Below are 24086 nucleotides of genomic sequence, written 5' to 3' on the forward strand. Positions count from 1 at the left end.
GCTGTGATAACAGAATGCTTCTTAACATGTGTATCTCCCTGTAGAGACACCTCTGACCAGAACCCCACTGGGACTTTGGTAATGACACCTCTTTTTTTAGGGAATTGGGGCTACCCAAGTCACAGTAGAAAGCACGGTGTGACCTTGCCAGATGTGGTGTCATGATAACATGGGAAAGGGTGATACAGGCTTGGGCTCCTGCTTTCTGCCACAGAAAAGAGTACATAAATGTCTGTAACTGTCCCAAATGACCCCAAGCTCTATCTGTTTTCTTTTTATTCTCTGCTGTGATACGTACTGAATATTTTTCACTGGTGAAGTGGTTTGAGAGCTCAGCCACTGCCACCATGAAAGTGTTTGGTAGTGGTAATGGTCAATATGTTTAGAAATATTTATTGACTGACTGTTTGAATATCCAGTTTGAATAATTTTCTTGTTCAGATCACAGAAGATGGCTAAATATATCTCCTTGGGTAAATAACATTTACACCTCAAATAATATCAAGGGAGGGAAAAAAAGAGAGTGTACTTTCTCATAAAAATGCATTAAATAAAAATCATTAGGCCCTGCATTTTATCTCTGGTTGCCTAGTAACCACACAGCCACATCAGTGAGCACCATTTTCTCAGGTACAATGAACTGCATGGCACTAAGGGACAGAATCAGACTGAAATAAGCTATTTGTATCATGTTATCTGTGCTAAATCATGGCACTTGGTTTTATTGAGGAAACTTGAAATGAACCTTATTTTGTGTGTATGTCTATACCTCCAAATGCTTGTAACAATGGCAAAACTTTCCTCACATGCACAGCTCTTTTCTGAAAAACTCTTCAAGATTTTTGCGCAGTGACAGTTTACTATGAAAAATCTGTAAGTACCACTTTAAAGTGAAACAGTAATCTAATAGAAACTTTTTGTTACCTGGATGCTCTAGCCATGGAACTCAAAAGTGAAGCCTGGTAGAGGACGGCTTTGGGACGGGCACAGAGTGCCCTCACACACTAGTGTGTGTTTCTGTGAAACCACAGTTCAGAATAGACATAGAATAGAATGAAATAGAAATAAATAGACACAGATGTAGAATTAAAGTTCTGTTCAAATGCTGTAGCCACTGAGCTTTTGTATTGCTATAGCTTTTGTTGATACTATTTAACTGCTCAATGATGAGCCTGTGTGTGTTTAGGCAATGGTTGTGAGGGAGGGTCTCTTGGATGTGCAGTGGGAGAGAGGCTTTTTTTGAGAATCCCATTTGTCACAGGATGGACGCTGAACTTCTTAGTCCTGCCACATTACCAGCTGCTTTTAGTGACCGTAGAATTCTAGTTGCCATAATATGCTCCTATAATACATTATATATATGTGTGTGCATGCATATATATGTCTATGTGTGTATATAAAATAAATATATAAAGCTTTTTATCTTGAATATGTAGGTAGGTAGTCAGGGCTTTTGACTGCGTAAGTGTATTTACATGCCTAGGCCTTGGCTAATCCTGAGTCAGGGATGCCTGTGGGTCTAAATTTAGATAACCCAAATATAATGTATAGACATTACAATAACCTTTCCCAGAGGAATCTTAGTTGAAAGATTTGAGTGGACATTTGTGGGAGAGCAACTTTGAAATACAAGCTCATGATTCTTCTAAAGTGTAGAAGGGAAAATAGCAAAATATCAGGAATGTCTCTTGGGAAGACTGATTTCATAGACTTGGATTGATGAAACCTTCTGGGAGGTATATCAAAGAAGAAATGAAGTTAGGGAAAGACTGTGTTAATGAGTTTGAGAATAAAATTTTCCAATGTCGAGGAAGTATTGGAAGAGCAGTAGGAGTTTGACCTTGATCACAATCATTGTAATCTCAAACACAGAAAAGAAACATATAGAAAGTGAGATCCAAGCTCAGATGTCTGAGACTAAGCATTACAAAGCCAAAGCAAACCAAAAAGCTTAAGCTTCTAAGAAATATCCAGCCCAATACAAAATAAAGAATACTTGAAAGTAGCAAGAAATCTTTTTAAGAATACATACATAGTTGACTGGGAGACCAAGAATACTTCATTCACCATTCAATGAAGGGACTAAAATTATCTGTGCAGGTTACAATGAAGGCTGAAGAGCTTAATGCCGTTTCTCCTACCGTTCTGAGCAATGTTAACAACCAGTTTGGCAGCCATAATGATGCCAGTCATGGAAAGTTAAAGAGCAAATCAGAAAAGGATTGGAGTTGAAATTCAGGGACCACCAGTATTGTTTTGGAAAATCAGCTCCTAGAAACATTTACACAACATTGCCCCAACAATTTCAGTTTCCCAAAAAGAATCCTGCTCCCAGACTTGAGTACTCTTCTGTTGCTTTTATTTCTCTTCAGTGCATTTTGTTCCTTGCTTCTGTGTGTGCATGTGCTTATTAAAAACAGAACAGAACAACAAAACATTTGTACAGCTGTGGCACAGACCCTTTTTGAATTATTAGAAAAGTACTGGAATATAAGTAGTACTGGGCTAGAAGGTAGTTCATATGGTAGTTCTTGTCACATTTAGCTAACATGTTTCTGATTCATGATGTGATTATTGGAGTGTCTTCTGCCAGGCCAGGAGTTTGACTTGATGATCCTAATGGGTGCTTTCCAACACAGCATATTGTATTCTGTGACTGTTCTATGATTTCATGGGAATAAACTCCTTTGATATTTAATTTTGCAATGTGGGGTTTGTGGATGTTTTTTGTTTGGATGGAGTTTTATGTTGGTTTTTTAGCTGTTGTTCTTTTATTTCCTGGTTGTTGGTTTTTTTTTTCCTACAATTGCTTTTCTTTTATATATAACATCTAATTAAATGGCTTCAGATTTGGCACTTTGTTGCTCAGGTAGTGAATATTAAGTAGTTAAAATTCATAGCAGATCAAATTGTTGCTGACTGCTGTTCAGGTAATTTTACCTCCTTACAATACATTGCTGGAAGATTTGAATTTGTTTTTTTTCTTTCATCTGTCTCTTATATTTTATTCCTTTCTAAATTATACTTTTTTGAATGTGTATCATGAGTTTTCTCAGCATTCAGCTTCATAAGTTCATTGCAGATGTGAATGTATTCTTCAATGAAAAAAAATCCTTTTATCCTTGTCACATATGTTAAGAACAAATATGACATTCAATAATAACAAGAAAAAGGAAGCTTGCAGTTGATCAGTAGATACTGCAGATTGCCAGGAAGTAAGTGTGCTGGAGAAACTGATGGAAAGCCTGTTTGCTTCTAAAGCTAAATTTAGAGGGTTTTTCATAACATTTTATAGAAAGCCTCATAGACTGTGCATTTGAAGTATATTTCACTAACAGTACTCGCATCTTCTATCATGAGAATTTGAAAATTAAATTTAAAATGCTCTAAATTTTCAGCTCTGCTTTGTGTATAAGATGTGTGAATCAATCAATGACTTAACTGTCATTGCATTTAAAATCATGTGCTATTATAGGACTGAAAATGCGGGAGAGTTCTACGCATGATTCAAGGAATTTACTGGCATCTATCCTGGTGTCTTACAGCATTAATTTATTTTCTGTGCTATTAATATCTCTGATGAAGATTTCTAGCGTAGAATGAGAAAGATTTAACATCCAAACTGAAAATCTTCCAAAAAATTGCATTCTGACATGAAGCAAATGTATCTTTTCAGGTGATCAACATAGGAGATTTGAAAAGCTGCAGCCTCGTAACTATTGCTGGAGTGAAAATTTTTGAATAATTGAATCAGTAGATCAGATGTTAGCAGCATCCTTTTAGCTCTTGAAGAATCCATCCCCTGCAAATGCTATGGAATTACTCAGTGAAAAAGTGAATATTTAAAGAGAAGTAATGGGTTGCGATATGAAGACTGGCTTGACTTAAATCATACTGATTTTTCTGCATGACAATGGTAAAATAATGACTGCATGCGATGGTAAACGAATGAACAAGGACAACAGAGTAGTTTTCCTTTTCTGTGTCCTAAACAGTTTCCTAGTCTTCCTGTTTTTTCTTTTTAGTTTCCTCCCCAAAATATTATTAAGTTCTGTCATAGAGAACTTGCATTCAAGGTGTTTGGTGTGTAGAAATGCACTCCCATTTATATTCCCATGAATATAAACTAAGATCCTTTGTTTGCAACTTCTGATTCATCTGGAGTGAGCAATAACTAAACAAATCTTAAAGCAACTCCATGTTTGAACAGGTGTGTTCCTGGATTTCATTACAGAGAAACAAGCACACTCCTCCTTTTCGTTAACCTTTGAAATAAGTCAAGTGTACTTTATCAGTCTTCTTATTGCTGAAAGAAGTGGAGAAAGGCAAAGAGTTGTGGATTTGATCTCCATATGGGCCATTCACTTAAGAGTTTCATTCCATGATTCCTGTGGGTCCCTTCTGACTCAGGTGATTCTGTGAAATAATCCCAATTAGAATGGGGAAGGTATGTATCCAATTGGCTCTATAAGCAGTGGGATAAGGGGCACTTGTGCTCAAGACAATTTTTCACCATTTCTAGTGAAATTTGAATTTTCTTGTAAGGCTATGATAAGCAAAAAATTCCATTTTTATAGTTTAAAGGACTGATTTAAATGTTTCTGCCAGCTTCAAATAATAAAAAAGTGCTTTTATAAATACTTTATTCTTAGGGCTTTTTAAATTTCCATATGTGTCTATTGCTCTCTTTTCCAGGCACCTTTTAGGAAAGATAACAATTAAGTGCAAGAAAACTTTAATTCTTCTTAGAATATGTTACTGACATGCTCTTTATATCCATATTTCTGTGGTCTGTTGAAAGTGTCTAAGCCACATCAATTGTTTTCTTTCTTTCAGACTTTTCCCTTGAAAGGTACCCTGACTAACTTCTTCCTCAAAACTATGGAGAAGTTTATCTTCAATATTTTGGGAGGTTGGGATATCTGCTGTCATTCTGAAGGTGGAATTGACCACACTAATTCCTTGTTGAGAAACAAAGCAGTAGCATGTCAAGTAGCTTCCAGAACTCTTTGAAAATCACCATTGTCTCTAATGAACATCTGAAAGAAGAACAACTTATAGATGCCTGCATAGAACATGCCCTTTTTGGATGAAGATACCTTTTTGTTACTTTTACTGAAATACCTGCAGGGCTTCTTTTTCTTACCAGAGAGAAGCAGCAACAGAATTAGCTACAAATCGGCTGCTAATGCATTGTTTTATGTTGGTGTTACGTTGCTGTGTATCTCCTGCTGAGCATGCTCTGGTCTGATCCTTAGAGATATTCCTTGAATCTGAGTGGGGTTTGATTGCGCTTAAATAGATTTTTAAGTACAAACCCCACCTTTGATAGTGCAATGAAATCTCTGGGTTTTTTCTTAATTTTATTATGCTTTTCTACTTCTCACTTCAGTATTTAAATTCCACTTAGTTTACTTTTGAAAGTAAAGCTGAAATCTATCTCCTGACCTTTAAGTTACATTTCTTGGAATGTGTAGGATATGAGAGCTCTTCTTGTCTCTTTTCATTTGCAATTCTCAGATGTGAGTAAGAAAATCTTTTGTTGTGATTATGGTTGGGATTTTTTGGGAGTTCAATTATTACAGGTAAAATGTGATTAATTTTAATAAAAAAGTAATTTATTTATTTTTGCCTTTTAATAAGTTCAAAGGCTGTCAATCTAAAGCAATTTGAAAATAAGTAAGAAAGTACAGCAATAATGTATTTAAAGCAACATATGTTTTGTTTGCAAAAATAGCAAATTATATTCCAGTACAGTTACTGTTGTTAGCAGCTTTTGTGTTCTGGAGTGGAAGTATTTGGGATGAGGTCAGTCCCCTTATTCAGCTGAGTATGGCTTAAATAGGTTCTTCTGCTATTGATTGGCCCTTAGCAAATGAAGACCATATTCACAGATCGTGGGAGTTTTGTTTGTTGTCTTCTGGCTCTTCTCCCGTTATTTAATTCTGTGATTGAAAAATAATTACATAATACATAATCTAAAAAAACAGTTTTCCAAAATTTCTATCTCCAGATGTGAGATGATTTTGTATATATTCCACATGGATGGTTATGTTTTATTTTGTGTTAAGAACCTAGGTATTGAATACAAATTGGGTGCTTTATCACCTCATTTCATCAAGAAAGGAAAAGTCACAAAATGTGATCACAGCCAGCAGGAGGTTACTGATGACTTATATCAGAGCAACCACAGGGTTTCGGAAAGAATCATTCCCTAGGTGTACCTGCTGTAGGAGCCTGGTTTGATTGGTAATGCTGGGCCTGCTGGACTGCTGGATCTTAAAGTAATCTCTCATGCTTTCAATTCAGGTAATTTTACCATAAAATAATAGACTAAAATGCAAATGAGTGAATTTAAGGAGGTAAGAAAACAGCTATCTTCATTTTGACTTTTTAGTGGAGTCAGAATTATATAGACATATTAGTGCAAGTCATCAAACAAACAAGCCCATCAATTTAATGGAAGAATTTTTTTGAGAAATGTCAGTTTCTTCAGACTTTGAACATGTTCTTGAAAGTTAAGACTATTGTGTATCCTTTTTGTGCTAATATGTGACTAGCTCAGAAATTTCTGAAGTGTAGTGCTATGTGTGTGGGAGACCCTCTTCAGAGACTTGTGGCTAAATTTTCATATTCTTCCATGCATGCACACAGCTTTACAAATACATAGCCTTTGCAGATAATCAAGTATGCTTCCTCTTTTCTTTGTGGTATATATCCTGGAGTTGCTGTGTGTGAGGATCTAGAGCTGGTTACTTCCTGCTGTCTGTTTTCTTCTCTGCTGTCAGCAGTACAGCATGGAGGAAGATGTCAAATGCATGCAGTGGGAAGGGGCCGTGTAAGAAAACAGGGAGCAGGTGCAGAGAAGTGTGAGAGGAGCTTAAGCCTGAGGCAACTACAAGTATAGGTGGTAATTGAGGAGATTTAGAGCAGAGAAAACAAATGCGAATTGAGTATATTCTTGCAGGGGCTCCTGATTTAGGAGGATCTGTAGCCACATGACAAAAAACCAGAAGACAAATGTAGGAGATTTGTCGGTTTTGCTTTCCTAATCATCAGATACAACATATTGGCTACAGATCTCACTGTTTTTCTCTGTGGTGTTTACAGAGGATAACAGTCTACTAGAAAGCAGGAAAACATAAAGGTACATAAGATCTTCAACAACATGAAACAGGCAAATAAACAACTGCTGTGTGCTATTTCTGTATGGCACAGAGAAGGGAGCACACAGTGAAATTACAATAGGTAATAAGAAATGTTTTACATAATAGTTAAATTTAAGAAATGCATCAATAGAGTCTCTTGGGTTTAATGAAAACAATTAGTTCCTGGCTCATCAGAAGCTATGAAGAAGGTGATTTATGTCCAGCCTCTGGCTGAGGACATCCTGCGGTTGACACATTGCTGGCAGCTGGGAGAATATAACCACAAGTACCACGCTGCCTTTTAAGATCCTGTTGCTAAGAAGAAGGGCTATTTGGCTAAGCGGACCTTCAGTGTGCATCTTCAGTGAGACCCAGACCAGGCTCATTGTGTGAAAGATTCTCTGACAAATATGAACTTTACAGGTTTTTACTGTTCCCTGCCCTTCAGTAAGCTTATGAAAACGTCTGTTTGAAGTCTAATATGACCATAATGTGGTAACTGTTGATCAAAATGTTGATCAACTATTTGGTAGTTGCTTGATTTTAAAGTTATAAAAGTCTCTTTTTCAGTATGGATATTGACTGGCTAGCATTCCATTACTGTAGGATTTTGACAGTAGAAATTTCACGGTCTGTCTGATCTTGCAAAAGGAAAGAATTTGACTCAGAAGATCATCTGTTTCATCTGCCTGCTTGCAGAACTCAGTAGTAACCTGCTTTGCTTTTTTCTGTAGTTAAGAAAGTTTGTATAGTGTGTTCTTAATTTCGAGTGGGCTGTCTTCAGAGTATATTTCACAGTTTTAAAATATCAAAGCTATTTGTGAAATTCAGTCTAAACAATTAATATTAACTTTTTCCCCTATTGTTTGTCATTAACCATAATGAATGGTTGGTTGATCGCAGTTTCAGTGATCTTGAATGCAGACACATAAAATTTATTCTTATAGCTCTTATTATGTATTTTTTTTTTTTAATTTTAAGATTTTATAAATGTTACAAAGAATTTTTGACATCTTGACTCTTCCAGTAGTGAACTGATGATGTGTACTGATGAGTTTGTCTTGAGCATCTAAGTGGCTAAATTTTATTTCATTCCTCTTGTTATTTTGGACATTTAACCAACTGTAATGTTTTGTTTTACTAATGTTCTGCTAGGAATGATTATTATTTCAGTTTGAAGAACTGAAATGAACTAGGATAATTAGGGTAGTGATAGAGAGATTTAATAAAGTTAGTATAAAAATAAGCTACTTAAAAATGCATAGATTTGTTAGTCTGTGATTCTCTCCCCATCTCTTTTTTTCTTTCATGCGCACATGTTTTTGATTTTTTTTCTGTAATAAGGAATTAAATTGCAGTTTTTGGTTATAGCTTAGTTTTAGGAAAACAGATTTAAAAATAAGCCAGCTGAAAATATTTAACATATCATAAAGTACATAATTGGGCTGCAAAAATAGATAAAAGGAACATACTAGAAACAAAGGCTTTTTTTATTTTTGAGTGTTTTGGCATAATAGTTTGTCATTGTTGTTTCATTATCTTTTGGTAAGGAACCATAGATTTTATTTTTCTTACTTTATTTACTTTTCTTACTTCCATATATATCAAGGTTCTCTTTTTCTTTCTGTGAGCCTTCAGAAATTCTGGAATAAAGCTAGAAGAATAGCTGAATTTCTGTAAGGAAAAGGAATTAAAATTGCTTTACAAGAGAAAAGTAGATGTAAATTACAGAAAGTGATATTGTGAAGCAAAGGACCACTGCCTCTGAATGCTGATACAAAAAGGAAGGCAGAAGGCTCTTGTGAATCATAGTGGAAAACAGCTTTTATGTTCTGGGTGTACTTACAGATAAACCAGTGTTTAGGAAGGACTGAATTCATTCATCCTCCTTCCACTGTCAGCAATCAGAGAAGATTTGCAAGAACACTATCCCCAGGAAGAAATCTCCAGTACTGTGAAACTCTTGAAGCAATGAAATGATTTCTGAATCAGGCATCAGAGCCTTCCCAGAAGAGGGAAGTCAGACCTCATGGTCTCTCGTAGTTCCTTTTTACAAAATGTTTACAAAGATGTAAGCATTTTTTGTCTTTTTGTTCATTGATGAAGGGAAGATTTAAAATGAACACATGTGATCAAGGCCATCTAAAAGGTACCAGAGGATTTTGATTTTCTAATTACAAAGAGTACAGGAGGTGGTCTGCCCTGATTAGTTCCCTCTGTGCTTTGCCAGAGTTGGTGTCTCTTGGGTGGGAGGACACATAATGATTTTTGATGTTTACAAAGATTCTTCTGTATGTTACAAAATAAAGCCTGAGGCAGGGTGAGTACAGAGAAGAAAGAACAGAAGCATATGTATGATGAGAGCAGAGCAGGAGAAAAACTCACACGCATCCTTTGAATTATTAATATGGATGTGCTCGTGCCTTTCTCTTCGAGGCTTCATCTACAGAGGTGTTACAGAGCCGACTCATAAAGGAACACAAAACCTGAAAGAGAAGTGAATACACCCAGTGATGGTCCTTCCTATTGAATTTGCAGTATCATTCTTCTCTAGGAAGTTACTGGGGCAATGCCTTGCAGTGGCCAGAGGCACTAGGGTGCTGATTCCCACAGCCATCAGATATCCTGGTGTCACTTCAGCTGGCTCAGCTTCATCTCTGGCTGTGCTGATGGCAGGCAGCCCATGTATGATGCCTCATCATTCGGTTCCCTGGGAGAGAGAGCTGGAGCACTCAGATGGCGTTTGTACTTCCTCTGCTTGAATTCTCCCTTTTCCGTGTAACGTGCTGATTATTTCACTTGCAGAACTGGAAGACAGTTAATTTTTCATATATCACATGCAAATTCTTAATCCCTTTTCAAAATTCCTCTTTACTGCTGTGGGGGTATTTGAACATATTTAATTTTAGTTACATTTGATGCTTATTCCACATAGTGGTAGAACATGGAAAGGTGTTCCAGTTGTCAGGGATCCTTAGGCTTACCTGAAATCCCTAGGACAAAATACAGTTTGCAGTGTTGTGTTCATTTAGGGTAATGTTTGGAAATAATAGAGGAAAAGGTATCAGGCTGACTGCTGTGTTCCAAGAGACAAAATACAAACCAATTAGCAGAATGGTGTGACTGATAACAAAATCCAATAATTTATTGTTGGATGAATAATTTATTCGGTGTATTCTATGGGGGGAGAAATTCAGTGTGTCAAGTTTTCTGACAGTATAATTCTGTTTGAGTTAGTTGAATTGTGCCAAGATTTTGGTTTTTTAATCTCAGCTGCTGCAGCAAATAAATGTAGTTATTCTGTGAGAAAGTTAAAATCAGAGCGATTAGTATTCCCTAGGCCTAGTTTTCCATCTGATAAGTGAAGATAAATATAATTAGAAACGGTGAATTTGGGAATTCTGCTGGTAGCAGATCATCTGCTTGCCTATTGCTTCATTGGAAAGTCTTGTTTCCTGCTTCTCCTGTCTTCTGAGGATGATCTGACAGTAGTCACTACACTAAAAGTGCAATGTGCTTCAGCTGTGTGCTTCAGGATTTTTTAATTTTACCCTGTGTTTGACATGGTCTCCATATTAATCTTAAAATGAGTGTATAAAATTAGAAACGTCAAGTGAGATGGATGAAACTTTAGCATTTTTTCATGAATACCTAAATCAGAATTTTCAAGATACTGATTTGATTGGCTCTCCTTATCTTGCGGGTAATGGCTTTCTGGATGTGGGCTCTATTCTCCTTGAGCACTGAGGCCTGTGTTGCTGTAGCTGTTGTTGCCTTTTGCTTAGAATGTTTGCCTTGCAGATTTCACAGCACATCCTTTCTGTCTCTTTAACCAGGGGTTTTTTGGGGGATCATCTGAACCTGATTTTGTGATCATTAGTTTTTAATTTTTCTTTTCCCTCTCCTGCTTTTAGGGTGGGTTGTTTGGTTTCTTTGTTTGTTTATTGTCACATTTCAAGGCACAGTAGGAAGGTAATTTTCTATCAGATGTACTATAGATTTTAGTATTGATCATATTGTCCAGTAGGTTGTCAAACTGAGTTTTAAACTCTTTAATGTTGCTTCACTGGTGACAGCTGTTCAGAGATTTACCCTTACCATGTCCCAGGTCTTGTTTTGGAGTTATTAAGCTTTGGGCATTCCTGAGAGTTTAATGAATCTCTGGTGATACAGCAGTTTGGAAATTGTCTTTTGATCTTTGAGTACGTTGTTATGTCCTTTGTAGTAGATTGTTGTATGTTATCTTTGACTGTTGCTCTAACATTACATGTTTTCTCTGTGGCTGGATGCAACTGCAAACAACACTAACATTAGAGTCTGTTGTGTGGCAGAGTGAAGTGTGCTCTGTGTACCTCAGACTTGTTAGGGAAAGCACCAGCCATGGCTGAGAGTCTTAGCTGCAGGTATCTGTCCATAGCAGCGTCTCTAACTAGATCACCCCCAATTCAGGCCTAGAAGGAAGGAAAACCCCTATTATCTGGGCTGCTCCTGATAGGTGACATTTCAAATCTACTACAGGTGATGAGTGTCATTTTGTGCTGAATCTCTGTTTCACTAACTATAAAGACTTCTAGATCTTCATCTTTTGTCTTCTTTCTTGCAACCCATTATTACAGTTCAAATGTTTTCTATTTTAGTTTTGAGTACACTATGGAAAACTTTTGTTTCATCTTCTGTGTTTATATCCTCTAAATTATTACTTCTGCCTTATATTTATGTATTTTGTTAGTAGCATATTGTTCTTCTCTGTTTGGGCAGAAATTTTTTGTAGTTACAAACAACTCTGATGTAACTGATATACGCAGTATTATTTCTTCAAGTTGGCCATACAAATGGGCCGGTAAAATTATAAATTACTTTCAATTTTTTGTAAAGAAGTATACTTTGAAAGAAAAGAGCAGATAAGCACAAAAGTTAATCTGTTTTAAAGACTATATGTTTTGTCCCATTCATTAGTTTTCTTGACATCATTTGCTGTACATTTAATGTTTCATTTCAAAACTTCATTGGTATTAAAACCTCTCATTGAATAATTTTTTCTAAATCTTTTCCCTTTTCTTTTTTACTCTGTAGGTGGAAGAAATTGTTGATATAGGAGCATTTGCCCCAGAAGACATTCATGTTCCCAAAATCTATGTTGATCGTCTGTTACAAGGAGAGAAGTTTGAGAAGAGAATTGAAGTAAGTAGCTCAGCTTCTCAGTCACAACATATTTCAGCTTGGAGTGTATTTAAAATTTACGTGGTGTTTAGTCTAGCCACCAAGTCTTAACGCTGAGAAAATAGTGTGAGAAAGACCCATAAAGTTTTGCTAAAAACTGGAGCTTAGATAGGTTCTTAAGTAGTTAGGTGGGGGCCTGAGGATTGAGCCTTCTTTCTTTCACTACATACTCTCTGGTTCAGTTCCTGAATAATTTAGGGCAGCTGCCTGTAGCCCTGGATGACTTTACTGCAGTTGAAAATCTAGTGGAAAATGCTACTAAATTCTCCTTCCCTCTCAGTTCACCTGCTGTAGATATGACAAGGGGAACACCTAGACAAGGATCTGACTTTCTTTTCCACTGGACAGCTTTTGATGTGGGCATGTAGGGCCAGCCTCAGTCCCTTTTGTGCTGTACATTGAATTGTGTTATGTTGCAAAGGTCTTGCAAACCTTTGTTCCCTTTTCTTTTATAAGGGACTTTTCTAACTGGTGGCCTTTCTGGTCTGAATAAAAGATGTCAATAGCTATTAAAATTGCTGCAATAATACTCCACCACTGAAAACACCCAATAAAATTATGATTATGTAATTGTTCTTTGTTGTTTCTATGACTTTGTCACACTCAGGCTATGTCCCTATATTCATTTTGGTGATGTGACAATGCTTTTAATGTGCAGCTGAAAATTCTGTATTTCTTCTGTGTCTCTGTAGTCTGGAGGTGGGAATTGTTCATCAGATAAGCTGGTAGAAGGGAAGATATATGACACAAGGAGAAAAAATCTGTGGGAAAAAAGTGCAGAAATGGATTTTAATAATTAAACTTCTGTTATTAAAATCAAAGCACAAGTCCCAGGAAGTCGTACAAGGCCTTTTCTCTGAGCATTCTCTTTTGTGAATACTAAGGTTAAGAAGCTCTTTTTTTAATTTCGTCTGTTCATTCTGCAAAAACGTCTTGCATGTTGTTGAGTAATTGACTGCAAACAGATGTGTCAAACCTTTTTTTTCCTTCTGGTTGTGTTGGGTCAGATTGCAATTAATGGCCTGTTTTCTTCTTCTGAATGGCTGCATTATCGCCCAGAAAAGCTTTTTACCTTTTATGACAGAAATAATTTTTCATTTATTAAACTTTGCTTCTGCTGCATCTTGGCTGCGTAAGTGAACATCTATTTAGTCAATACCTACTGAATACCTGGTGAATACCTACCTCATCATCTGCCCCCTTCCCTATATGCTTCAGGAAAAAAAGGGGGCAGGGGTGAGGGAGAAAGCTACTATAAACTGCCAAGCAAAATTGTAACAGAGATTAATTTTGATTATGCAATTTTGTAATTCTGGCAGTGGCAGCTCTTGCTTTTATAGGAAGGAAATGGCAGATTTATAAAATTTAACAGAAGAGTAAATAAATCGACTGGCTGTACGTAGAAAAGCAGTGGGTATGGTAAGTGGTGAGAGAAGATGAAGAATGTAAGAATGTAAGAAATAAAGAGAAGCTAGTCTGTCATAATTCTTACTGGCTTTAAATAGCAGTTCCTGCCTAATATAGCTTAGAAGTGGTTTCTCTAGCACCAGCTATAATTTCTATCCAGCCTTCTCTTTGCTGTATAGAAACCCTCTGTAATTGTTCCTACTATATCAATCCACAAGCTAAGCAATTCTAGGGAAAATAACCAAGGCATAAAAAGGAAGGTGATGGGAAATTCAAAAGGATTTATATAGACTGTTTCTGACTGCCTAAGGAGAAAGTGACTCTGCAAAAATTCTTTTGTGGTGATGAAAGGTAACAGGATAATTTTTTTTCTGATGTGTTAATTGTAGCCTGAAGTAGGAGAAGATAGGAAGACATATGGGGGTGCAGGACATGATGTTTCCGAGATGAATTTTACATGCATAGGAGAGATGTGCAAAGAACATAATCTATGTAGACAATAATTTAAAAGAAAGATGTTACAAACTTCTTAAAATGTCATGGCATTTTCACCTGCATGTGATTTACAAAACATTAACTTAAGATGAGAAAATACCAGGAAACAAGTTCATGGGGTGTGCAAGATTATAGAGAGTTATGTTTGAAAATTTTGATTCTTAGCTCCCCAGAATCTTCAGATGAATGGCATTTGTCTGTTTCATCCTTATAAATCTAGAACAGCTCATTGAATTGAATGAATGCAGAAAGAGGGCAGTATTTGTATTTTTGGCTGACTTTTTACGAATCTATTTAGGTATCTCTGGGGTAATGAATCTGAGACTTGCTAGTATTTGCACTAGTGCTTGGTGCCTTCTTCACCACTTCTCTATGTATCAGGCTTGGCAATACAGAGAAAGAAATAATATTTTGCTCTAAGGCAGTCGCTGGCAATTTTTGATGACTCCATTGGCTTAGCTAAGCTTGAATGCATAAAATAAAAGGTCAGTTTTTTTTTTTAGAAGATGAGTAAATAACTTTATTCTTAGACCAAGTATCTCAGTGCAATCACAAATCAAGCTTTTGTGTCTTGAGAAGCAAGAATCTGGATTCTAATCTTTACTTACGATTACTTCTTACTTTGCAGCGCTTATCAATCCGAAAGCCTGAAGACTCAGCAGCCAAGCAAAAAAAAGGAGACAATGTGAGGGAGAGGATCATCAAACGGGCTGCATTGGAGTTTGAGGATGGCATGTATGGTATCCTCATCCACACACTATAGATGTGCTATAGGTTGAAGTGATTGCTGACTAGAATAAAAAACCCATCTGGTTTGTTTAGAACAGGTTGATTAATGTGCTCATTGTCTTTACCGGACTCTGAGGTGCTCTCCTTTTATTAATACCCAATTGAAGTAGAAGTTGCACATTGATATTTTTATCATATATAGGATTTGACAGAATGCAATTAGGCAGTCCAAATGGCAAAATAATTAATCACAAATATGAGGTATTTAAGTAAAAACAAAAGTGCTTGTGAGTGGAACAGTTCTAATCTACTCATAGTATAGAAGTAATTTTTTAAAATTTACTAGTTTGCAATAAGTGTTTCTGCCTTAACCGCCTTTTTTCAGCTAATCTGGGTATTGGTATCCCACTGTTGGCCAGTAACTTCATCAGTCCAGACATAACTGTTCACTTACAGAGTGAAAATGGAGTCCTGGGTTTGGTAAGGATATATCTTGGTCAGTTATTATAGTGTTTTTATTTTGCTGTGGCTGGGTTTTATTTCCTGTGCGCCTCCAACTTGATTATGATATTGCTAAAAATATATATGCTATATTATATCATTATATAATTCTCACTCTGCTGCAGAGACGTTTTCTAGGAAATGCTCATTTTATGCTTATGGTGCTACTTTGCTAAGGATGTCCTTAAGTTTCTGGACTCAAACCATCAGGAATTTGCAAGACTAAGCATTGTAAACCTTAGCAAACATATTTTTAAATAAAGCTTAAAGTGTATATTATTTTTACTGTCATATAACTTTATGAAGTTGCAGTTATGACCTTTTATTGAAAAATGTGTGTCACTTAGATTAAGAACAAAAAGAAACTCAAATCAAACAAACCTTTCACTTCATGATTGTTTTGTAATTCTAACATCCTTGAACAATAAGTCCTAAAGACCTGATATGTTACTTGATATAAACTGTGGCTTGTAATGTCAGGATGTTTTCCAGCTAAAAAAATAGAATTCTGATTTAATAAGATTAAAAAATGCATGTCTGCCATGATCTGGTTTTGGTAATAAGCATTGGAAATAATATGGCAATTATTAATTGTATTTTAGAGATATTTTATTATAATGCTTGACATACATCTGTATTGTTGTCAGGGTCCTTATCCACTTGAAAATGAAGTAGATCCAGATCTGATTAATGCAGGTAAATACTTTAATTAAATTTAATTAATGGAAAAAGAATAACCATGTTAATTTAATTTTTTTCTTTTGATACAGTATTTGAACCTAGAGACCTGTTTTATTTGATAATAAATATTAATGCATTTGTCTTCTTTTAAGTGATAATCTTCTTTGGGGAGAGACTGTCTTCCAGGCCCATCAGTAAATGGTTAAATCATCCTTTTCAGAAGTGAGATTGTTTTGAGCAGCCTGTAAAGGAATATGGGTTTGTTTTCCTGCTGCTTTTCCTTGAGTCTTCTAGAAAATGGTTTTCAATGATTTATGTTTGGGACATGTATTAAAACATCCTGTGTATAATGGCTTGGTTTATTCCCAGCCAGGAATATAACTCATTTGCATTCAGAGAGGGAGTGGTAGCCAAGGCAGTGGGAAAGAGCTGCGCAGCTGGCATCTGGCACACCAAGGGCACTGCTGTGGGCAGCTGCTTTTGCCACTTTTAGCCGGGAATGGCAATTCTCACATACTGTCGTTGCCCAGCTGCTTTAGGGCATTTCACCTCAGAAGATGCTATTCAATATAAAAATGTAAGTTTCTTATGATTTAGTGCACCCGTCTGATTTCTGTTTTTTTCATGGAAAAGTTGTGCTTATGTACATTTTCTGTCTTCATGTAAAAATACACTTAAATATTGCATTGTGACAAACAGAAATAGGCCTTGTGACTTTGTCATTGATATTAATGGTATTGATTATAGACCTGACATTTTAGACTTGTTTTTTCATATGGAAAAGATACACATTTCATTTTTTTATTCAAATATACACATGCATACATACAAATACATGTATGGGTGTCTACATATGTATTTATACAGAGAGTACTTTTCTCAGTGGCTGTTAGCAAGTACAATTAAACTCTGAAAAGTCAAAAGGAGATAAAGCACTGACATAAAATGGTTTTAATTTAATATTAGTCCAGCAATTGTTCACTGACGTGAAACATTTGCTGCTTGGCTCAGCTAAATGATGCTTATCATAGCACTAGGTAATTGCCTCTGTTACTATATTTTAAATGTGGAGTTATTTGAGGCCATTGTCTGGTTTGAAATAAAAAATCATTTAAGAAATTGAGTCCAGCATTTCACCAGTACATATGTAATTGTTTCAAGAACTACAGGAAGGAATATGACAGAGGATTCACTGGAAGAATAAAAATATTTATAAGAAAAAAATACTATGAGTGAAATTATACGCATGCATTTTAGAACTTAAGTTTTAATATGGGTGTGTATGAAAAATGAACATATTAACAGAGTGACAATGAAAAAAATATCCAAGAACTTAATAAATTATCTGAAAAAAATTGTGCTTTAACATGGAAATTGAGATGGTCTTGAATTGTTATTTATAGTTGATAAATATTTTTTAAGAGTCAGTCTGGAAGACATGAAGCTAACATAACAGGTCAGAATGCAACAAGAAAATTAGATTATTGTACTATTGTTAATTCGATGTTAAGCAGCTTCACATGTCCCTCTGAAGCTGCAGTAAACAGGACATGGGATAGACAAGCATCAGACCTACCACCAGTCTACCATGTGAAGAAAACAGAAGCTGAATGGCAGAGAAATAGAAATTAATCTTGTTCTCATTCATTAACTGGATGAAAAAACTGTGGGTTTTTCTGTTTGTTTCATTTTTTTAATGTCTCACATGAAGGATATCTTGACTGCACCTGAAAGGTATACTACTGTATTACAGCAGAAATATTTTAAAGTATTGACCTCCTGAGAGCATTTTAAGAAGTGGGTAATGTGGTGCTCTTTTTACATTATTCTGTGGTCCTAAGCCTGTGTGTCGTTCTTCTCATCATTACCTTGTCACTTTATCCTGGGCTTCTCTCTCCATGTTGCTGCTTGGAAACCCTGTTTTCTCTGTCACTGCTTTGGGTGCGTGTCCTGTAGGGAAAGATAATTCAAGCTGTCTCACCAGGTCTGAGTGTTAGCATGGTGAATTCTTGAGAAGTGTGAAAGACCACTTGTATGACCTTAATTCTATACTATTCTATTTAACTTCCATACAAATGGCATAAAATATGCCTCAGATGAGTTCAATAGGTAAAGCACATATCTTAGATCTCTTATTTAAGTTTTATGCACAATTTTTTTCCCTTTTCCCATTCTCTTAGTTAATCTCATTTTCTTTTTTCTTCTGTTTTCTGGAAACTGTTTAATGATGTATCATTCTCCTTCCCCTTTGTTGTTACAGTATGTCACATCTTGCTAAAATATTTTGGTTTGTATATTTTTTTCCTCTCTCAAATTTACCGTGCTTATTTTATAATTTCATCTTCATCTGTGTTTCTTCTGCCTTATCAGAGGCACCCTCTGTAAATGTTTGTTGCTTAGACTGATTCAAAGAGCAGGCAGAAGAGGAAGAAATGGGCCCTGAACAGAGTCAAAATAAAGACTCTTCCAGGTGTGCTCCATTGCTTGCATCAAGCATTGTTCAGAGCACAGTACAGAACAGAGAAGCACATTTTCTTGTGCCCTTTAAAAAAGCAAGAATGGACTAGACCTGTCATTTATTTTTTTGTATTTTTCATCATTAGCAACTGTTCAATCTGATTTGCTTGCTTTTCTTTGCAGCCTCTCTGGGTCCTGAAGGCTTTATCTTCCTCTGTTTCAAAAGACAGTTACTTCTTACTTTTTCTGTAAATGGAGCAGAAAGCTAAAATCCATAGATATTTCCTACATTCTGATGTTCCTGGTGCTTGCCTGGGCCTGCTGGTGGTCAAACAGCAGGCAAGCCTATCATTAGAAACTCTAACAAACTGCTTCACAATTCAATAGGATTGATTAGGTTTACATGGGCTGTTGTAAGTGTAATCAGGCTGTAGCTGTACTGAATCCAAAGGAATTTTGTAAAAAACTCTTATTTCTTGGTAAATAGCTGTGACTTCATTTGTCAAAGAAACAAAATGCATACTGTATCTTGTTTCTTTTACAGGTAAGGAGACAGTCACTGTTCTTCCAGGTTCTTCCTATTTCTCTAGTGATGAATCATTTGCAATGATAAGAGGGTATGTAACAACACAAACTCTGATCTTTTTGAAACAGGAAAAGAATAAACTGCATCAATGGCAGAACTCAGAAGTATTTCTTCCAAATGTGGTTAGCATTTAACAACCTGTAAAATTATCATGGACTTAATCAGTTATGGTTTACAGAGGGTTAAATCTAGCTATTGGAAATAAAAAACCACTGCACTAATAGATACCATGGTGATGTTTGTGCCTACTACCACCTGGCCATCTATAAACACATTTGTAGTGACATTTTAACAACTATTTTTTGGTCATTTCCAAGTATCTAATCTGTACTTGCACTCAGTATATTTTCTTTGCTCAGCTTGCAATTGTGATCCTCATTCCACCTCCTTAATGGAAATTCAACGTCCACACCTGTTTTTTGTTTGTTTTTTGGAAAGGAGTTTGGACGCAAACAAACACTAAATCCTAATGGCTCTGAAAAGATAATGGGTACATGTAAATACGTTAAGGAGTGCACTAAAAAGTATGAGTTCAGAGATGATTGACTGCACATGCAATTAACCAAACCAGACAAAAGTAGGAACATTTCTAAGGCTCAGTCAGCATAAAGAGAGACATTTGCATCAGTGATACATCTAGGGGGGGAAAAAAACCCCAGCTACGTGTGTGACAAACAGTTGCTACATTTGTCATATGCCACCATTTTAAAATTGATGTAATGAGCATGAACAAAAGCTTGTTAAGATTTGTGGGCTGTTACTTGAACATGATATGCTAATTACACGCTTTCTGTTAACAGAGGCCATGTTGATTTGACAATGCTTGGAGCTATGCAGGTGTCTAAGTACGGTGACCTGGCCAACTGGATGATTCCTGTAAGTAGGTTTTTGAACTACTGGCAGTGTACTCTGTTTAGTATAACAAAAATGTAGCTGAGAACCAGGCAAAGGAGAAAAGGGCAGAAATAGAATGGGAGTTGTTAAGCTAAAAGTAGTAAAATAGAGGATATGTGTATTTTTCCTGCATACTGCTGGCACCATGCAATCCATTATCAGAAGTAAGCCTTCTAAAATTATACTTGAGCATTGTGAAAAGCAAAACATTATTTATGCAAGTCTTTTTTCTGCCTTTTATGTCCATGCCTTTCAAATGTCTCTTTTTTTTGGCTGAGGACTGATGCCTTCTCTTGAGAGTGATGACTCTTGTATGGTTGTTCCTGGAGCAGTAAGTTGGAGGAAAGTGTAAACCAGGATGTAGTTCGTTATAAAATTATAAAAAGAGCCTGCATTATTTTTCTGTATTTCTGTCAAAAGATTGTAGCATTGCCTTTTCAAATACATTAAGGAAAAAGCAATAATACTGTATTTAGCCAAACAGACCTTCAGGTTTCAATGATAGAAATATAAGCTAATTCCAGCATTATTTAAGCAGTGGATAACATTAAGCCATTCTTTGAACTTTATGTTCTAGCATTAAACATTACTGACTTCCATACTGTTGACAAGTTTGATATTTTCAATAGCTTTCAATATGGTACTTTCAGATATGGTATGTATCAGAGATGTCTAGAGGCAAACTTCCTTATTAGCCTTGTTTTAAGGAATGAAACATATTTCTATCTGCCTGAGCAGTGTTAAGGGCCTTGGGAAACTGAAAGATGATTAAAGGTGGACAAAAACCCAAATGAATGTCTTTGTCTCTTGGAGAAGCATTAGTTGAACCCAGAAGTCTGTGAGCAGACCTTTGAGCATGGAAGTCATGGAGCAGTGGCTGGGGCACAAAGTGCTTTTATTGAGAGGGGATGGTGTCTGACATGGGAGCCATACAAGCAGATGTGGGAGAAAGGGTTATGTGAAGGGCTAATCCAGGTATCTGTGTGAGTAATTGTGGGGAATGAGAAGGGTTATGGCTAGGCTGAAATGGGCCCTTCAAAATCTGAACTATCAAAAGATGAAGACAGTATTTTGTACTGATAACAAGATTCATTTACACGTGCATTTTTTGAAACATTGAAGCTAAGATTGATTGTGACCCTTCTCAAAATGGTGCAGATTTACATGTTCGTCCCTGAAATCACTATCTAAAAGATAGTGATTTTAGTTTTGCATTTATATATATCAAAAAGATTATTTTTTATTTCTGGTATTGCTTATCTTACCTATGAAGTTGCCTCTCAGTTCTGTGCAACCTCAAATTTATGAATAACAGGTATGTTTTCAAAATGGGAAAGTATAAAGTGCAACTTTCAAGACTGTTTGACTTTTTGTTACCTTTGAGATGTACCTTGTTATTACATACTACAGCATACATCAGATGAATCCTCGTGACTTTTGCTGTTGTCATTTTCCACTCTTGCTGATCTTTGGCTGTTTGGAAATTTACTCTGCAGTGAGCTGTATTTACTTGAGAGTAAATATGCCAATGACACTTCATAAACCCAACCAGGAGCCTTTCCAAGCAGCAGTAATTTCTCTTTGGTTACTTTTATGGAGATCTGTTGGATGGATGATTCTTAATCTACTTATTGATGTGTTACTGCTATTCTACAGTACAGATTTTAAAAATGGGATTAACCAGCCCATCGATAAACAGGTCTCCCTGCTTTTCCTGTAAATAAGATGATATATTATAGTCAATTACATTAAATTATGGGCAAGATGTGTTCCTTTTTTAGTCACAAAATTTGTGTGTGGATGATACAAAGATTGACTTTGCTGAAAACTCATAGTGTAAGGAAACTTCAAGCTTTATTTTGTTCTAACATTTTTCATTTTTCATTTTGTTTTGGTTAAATACTTCTTATACACCATAGTTTTGGATTCTTGTATTGATGATATTTGCCATTTTTTCAGAGGCAGGTAATAGCTCTGTATGTTTTGAACAAGTACCATTATGAAGCAGACCTTTCTGTCCCATAAGAGCTTGATAACACTTGAGGCCTAGTGTGTGCATGTGTGTGTACATGCACTTACTATTAGGAACTGAGCTGAGGAAGTCTCATTGCAGTAATTATAGCTTTTTTTTTGCTCTTATCTGCTGACTTTTAATGGAGAGAAAAATCCCCTGAGTAAAGGAAGAGGGTGTGAATATTTTAAGCACATGCAGTAAGCAATGCTGTTTGCTTAGGCAGAAGGTACTTCCTAAATACTGGCATTTATTGGTAATTTTATTCCATTAAGCACTACTAGTTAATGGCTTTTCGTCTTCCTCACTTTGGTATTTCTCCAACTTACAAGAGGGTTTCTGAGGAGGGAAAGGAGAAGGAGGCAAATTTCTGTGAGTCCCCTGGGAGCAGAATGAGTCTGTGAGAAGTTGGCCAAGAGAGTTTGAAGAGAAACACAGAGGTCACGATCGTGGAGTATGTCAGGCCACAGCAGATAACCCATGGCTGCTGGTTGTTACTGGATGGAGCCACCTTTCATTACACAAGTGCAGGACACGGGTAGCCTATCTGTGTGTCTCAGTTAATATTGGAAATTGCTGCCAGCAGGGCTGCTTCCCAGCATTTACAGAGCAGCAGCATTGTGCCGCCGCACATCTCACATGTGGTTTTAAAAGCTGTGGGATTGACTGCACATATCCCTGCATGTACTTGCTTCATTTCTGTTCCATTCAACTAGTGTCTTCTTGAAACCCTAAGAACAGAAGCATTCATGAAACAGTTTCTGCTGCCCTTCTGCAAGGGCCAAGTTTACTACAAAGTACTACAGCGGCAGCTTGCACAGAGTAGTGCTTTGTTTTCCCCATCCTTCCTAAGAGAACACAAGTAACTATGATTATTGTTGTGACATGTTATCAGAGGCTAAGAATAGGTCAAAACAAAACACCAGAACTTCTGCCGTGTTCCCTTGTGGCACCAAGGCTTCTGTCTTTTTAATATGCGTTTCTGAACAACCCATAACATTAAACAACCCTAATATGACTACTGATACAGCTGACACACTGTAGCAGTAGAAAAAGTATTGAAGCAATAGTGGAGGGTTCCTGCAGCTGGAAGTTGATGAATCTGAAGGCACAAAATTGATTAAATGTCCATGACATCATATTTCACTAGGCAGAAACTTCTTGCAGGGGAAAAAGCTAACTATGCAGTAAATAATTAATGAGAACGTAGCACACTCAGCAGGACTACAAGGATCTCATGAGGTTATGTAGGGAGAGTATCAGAAAAGCCAAAGTCCAACTTAATTTGGCTACTGCCATAGAAGACAGTAAACAGTGCTTCTATAAATACATTGATAACAAAAGTTGGGCTAAGGAAGTTGTCCATCTTTCTTTGGAGGCAGGGGGAAACATAGTGACAAAAGACATGGAAAAGGCTGAAGTACCTAATATCTTCTTTACCTTAGTCTTTTATGGTCAGAGCAGTTGTTACCCAGGTACTGAGCACTCTGAGGTGGAAAACAAAGGACATGGAGCAGTATAAAACCTCCACACTTTGGGGGAGCTGGTCACAGACCTGCCACACTACTTGGATACACACAATTCTATGGGACCAGATGGGAGCCATCCCAAGGTACTTAGGGAACTGGTGAATGTGCTCGCTGAGACTTTCCATCATTTTCCAGCAGTCCTGGTTAACCTGGGAGGTGCCAGGTGACTGGAGGTTTGTAGGCCCTTCTACAGAAGGGCCAGAAGGAGGATCCAGGGAATTGCAGGTCTGTCAGCAAAGGTTAGCAACACTGGCCTTCCCTGTCAGTGTTAGGGAAGGTTATGGAATAGATCATCCTGACTGCCATCATGCAGGGCATACAGGACTACCAGGGCATCAGGCAGATGGGTTTGGGAAAGGCAGTTCCTGCTTGAGAACCTGATCTTCTTTCATGACAGGGTGTCCAGCTTAGTGAATGTTGGAAAGGCT

At 36.6% G+C, this 24086-nt stretch overlaps 1 protein-coding gene across 1 annotated transcript in view; it reads left to right on the plus strand.

The window, feature by feature from the left end:
• Positions 1-24086, plus strand: part of OXCT1 (3-oxoacid CoA-transferase 1) — an 87552-nt gene that overhangs the window by 34843 nt on the left and 28623 nt on the right. The window contains 6 exon segments of the mRNA XM_058044627.1: positions 12222-12329; positions 14899-15010; positions 15385-15479; positions 16148-16196; positions 19183-19255; positions 20025-20100. Of these exon segments, the coding sequence (XP_057900610.1) occupies positions 12222-12329; positions 14899-15010; positions 15385-15479; positions 16148-16196; positions 19183-19255; positions 20025-20100 (513 nt within the window).

The sequence above is a fragment of the Melospiza georgiana genome, chromosome Z (genome assembly GCF_028018845.1).
Source record: "Melospiza georgiana isolate bMelGeo1 chromosome Z, bMelGeo1.pri, whole genome shotgun sequence".
Taxonomy (NCBI): domain Eukaryota; kingdom Metazoa; phylum Chordata; class Aves; order Passeriformes; family Passerellidae; genus Melospiza; species Melospiza georgiana.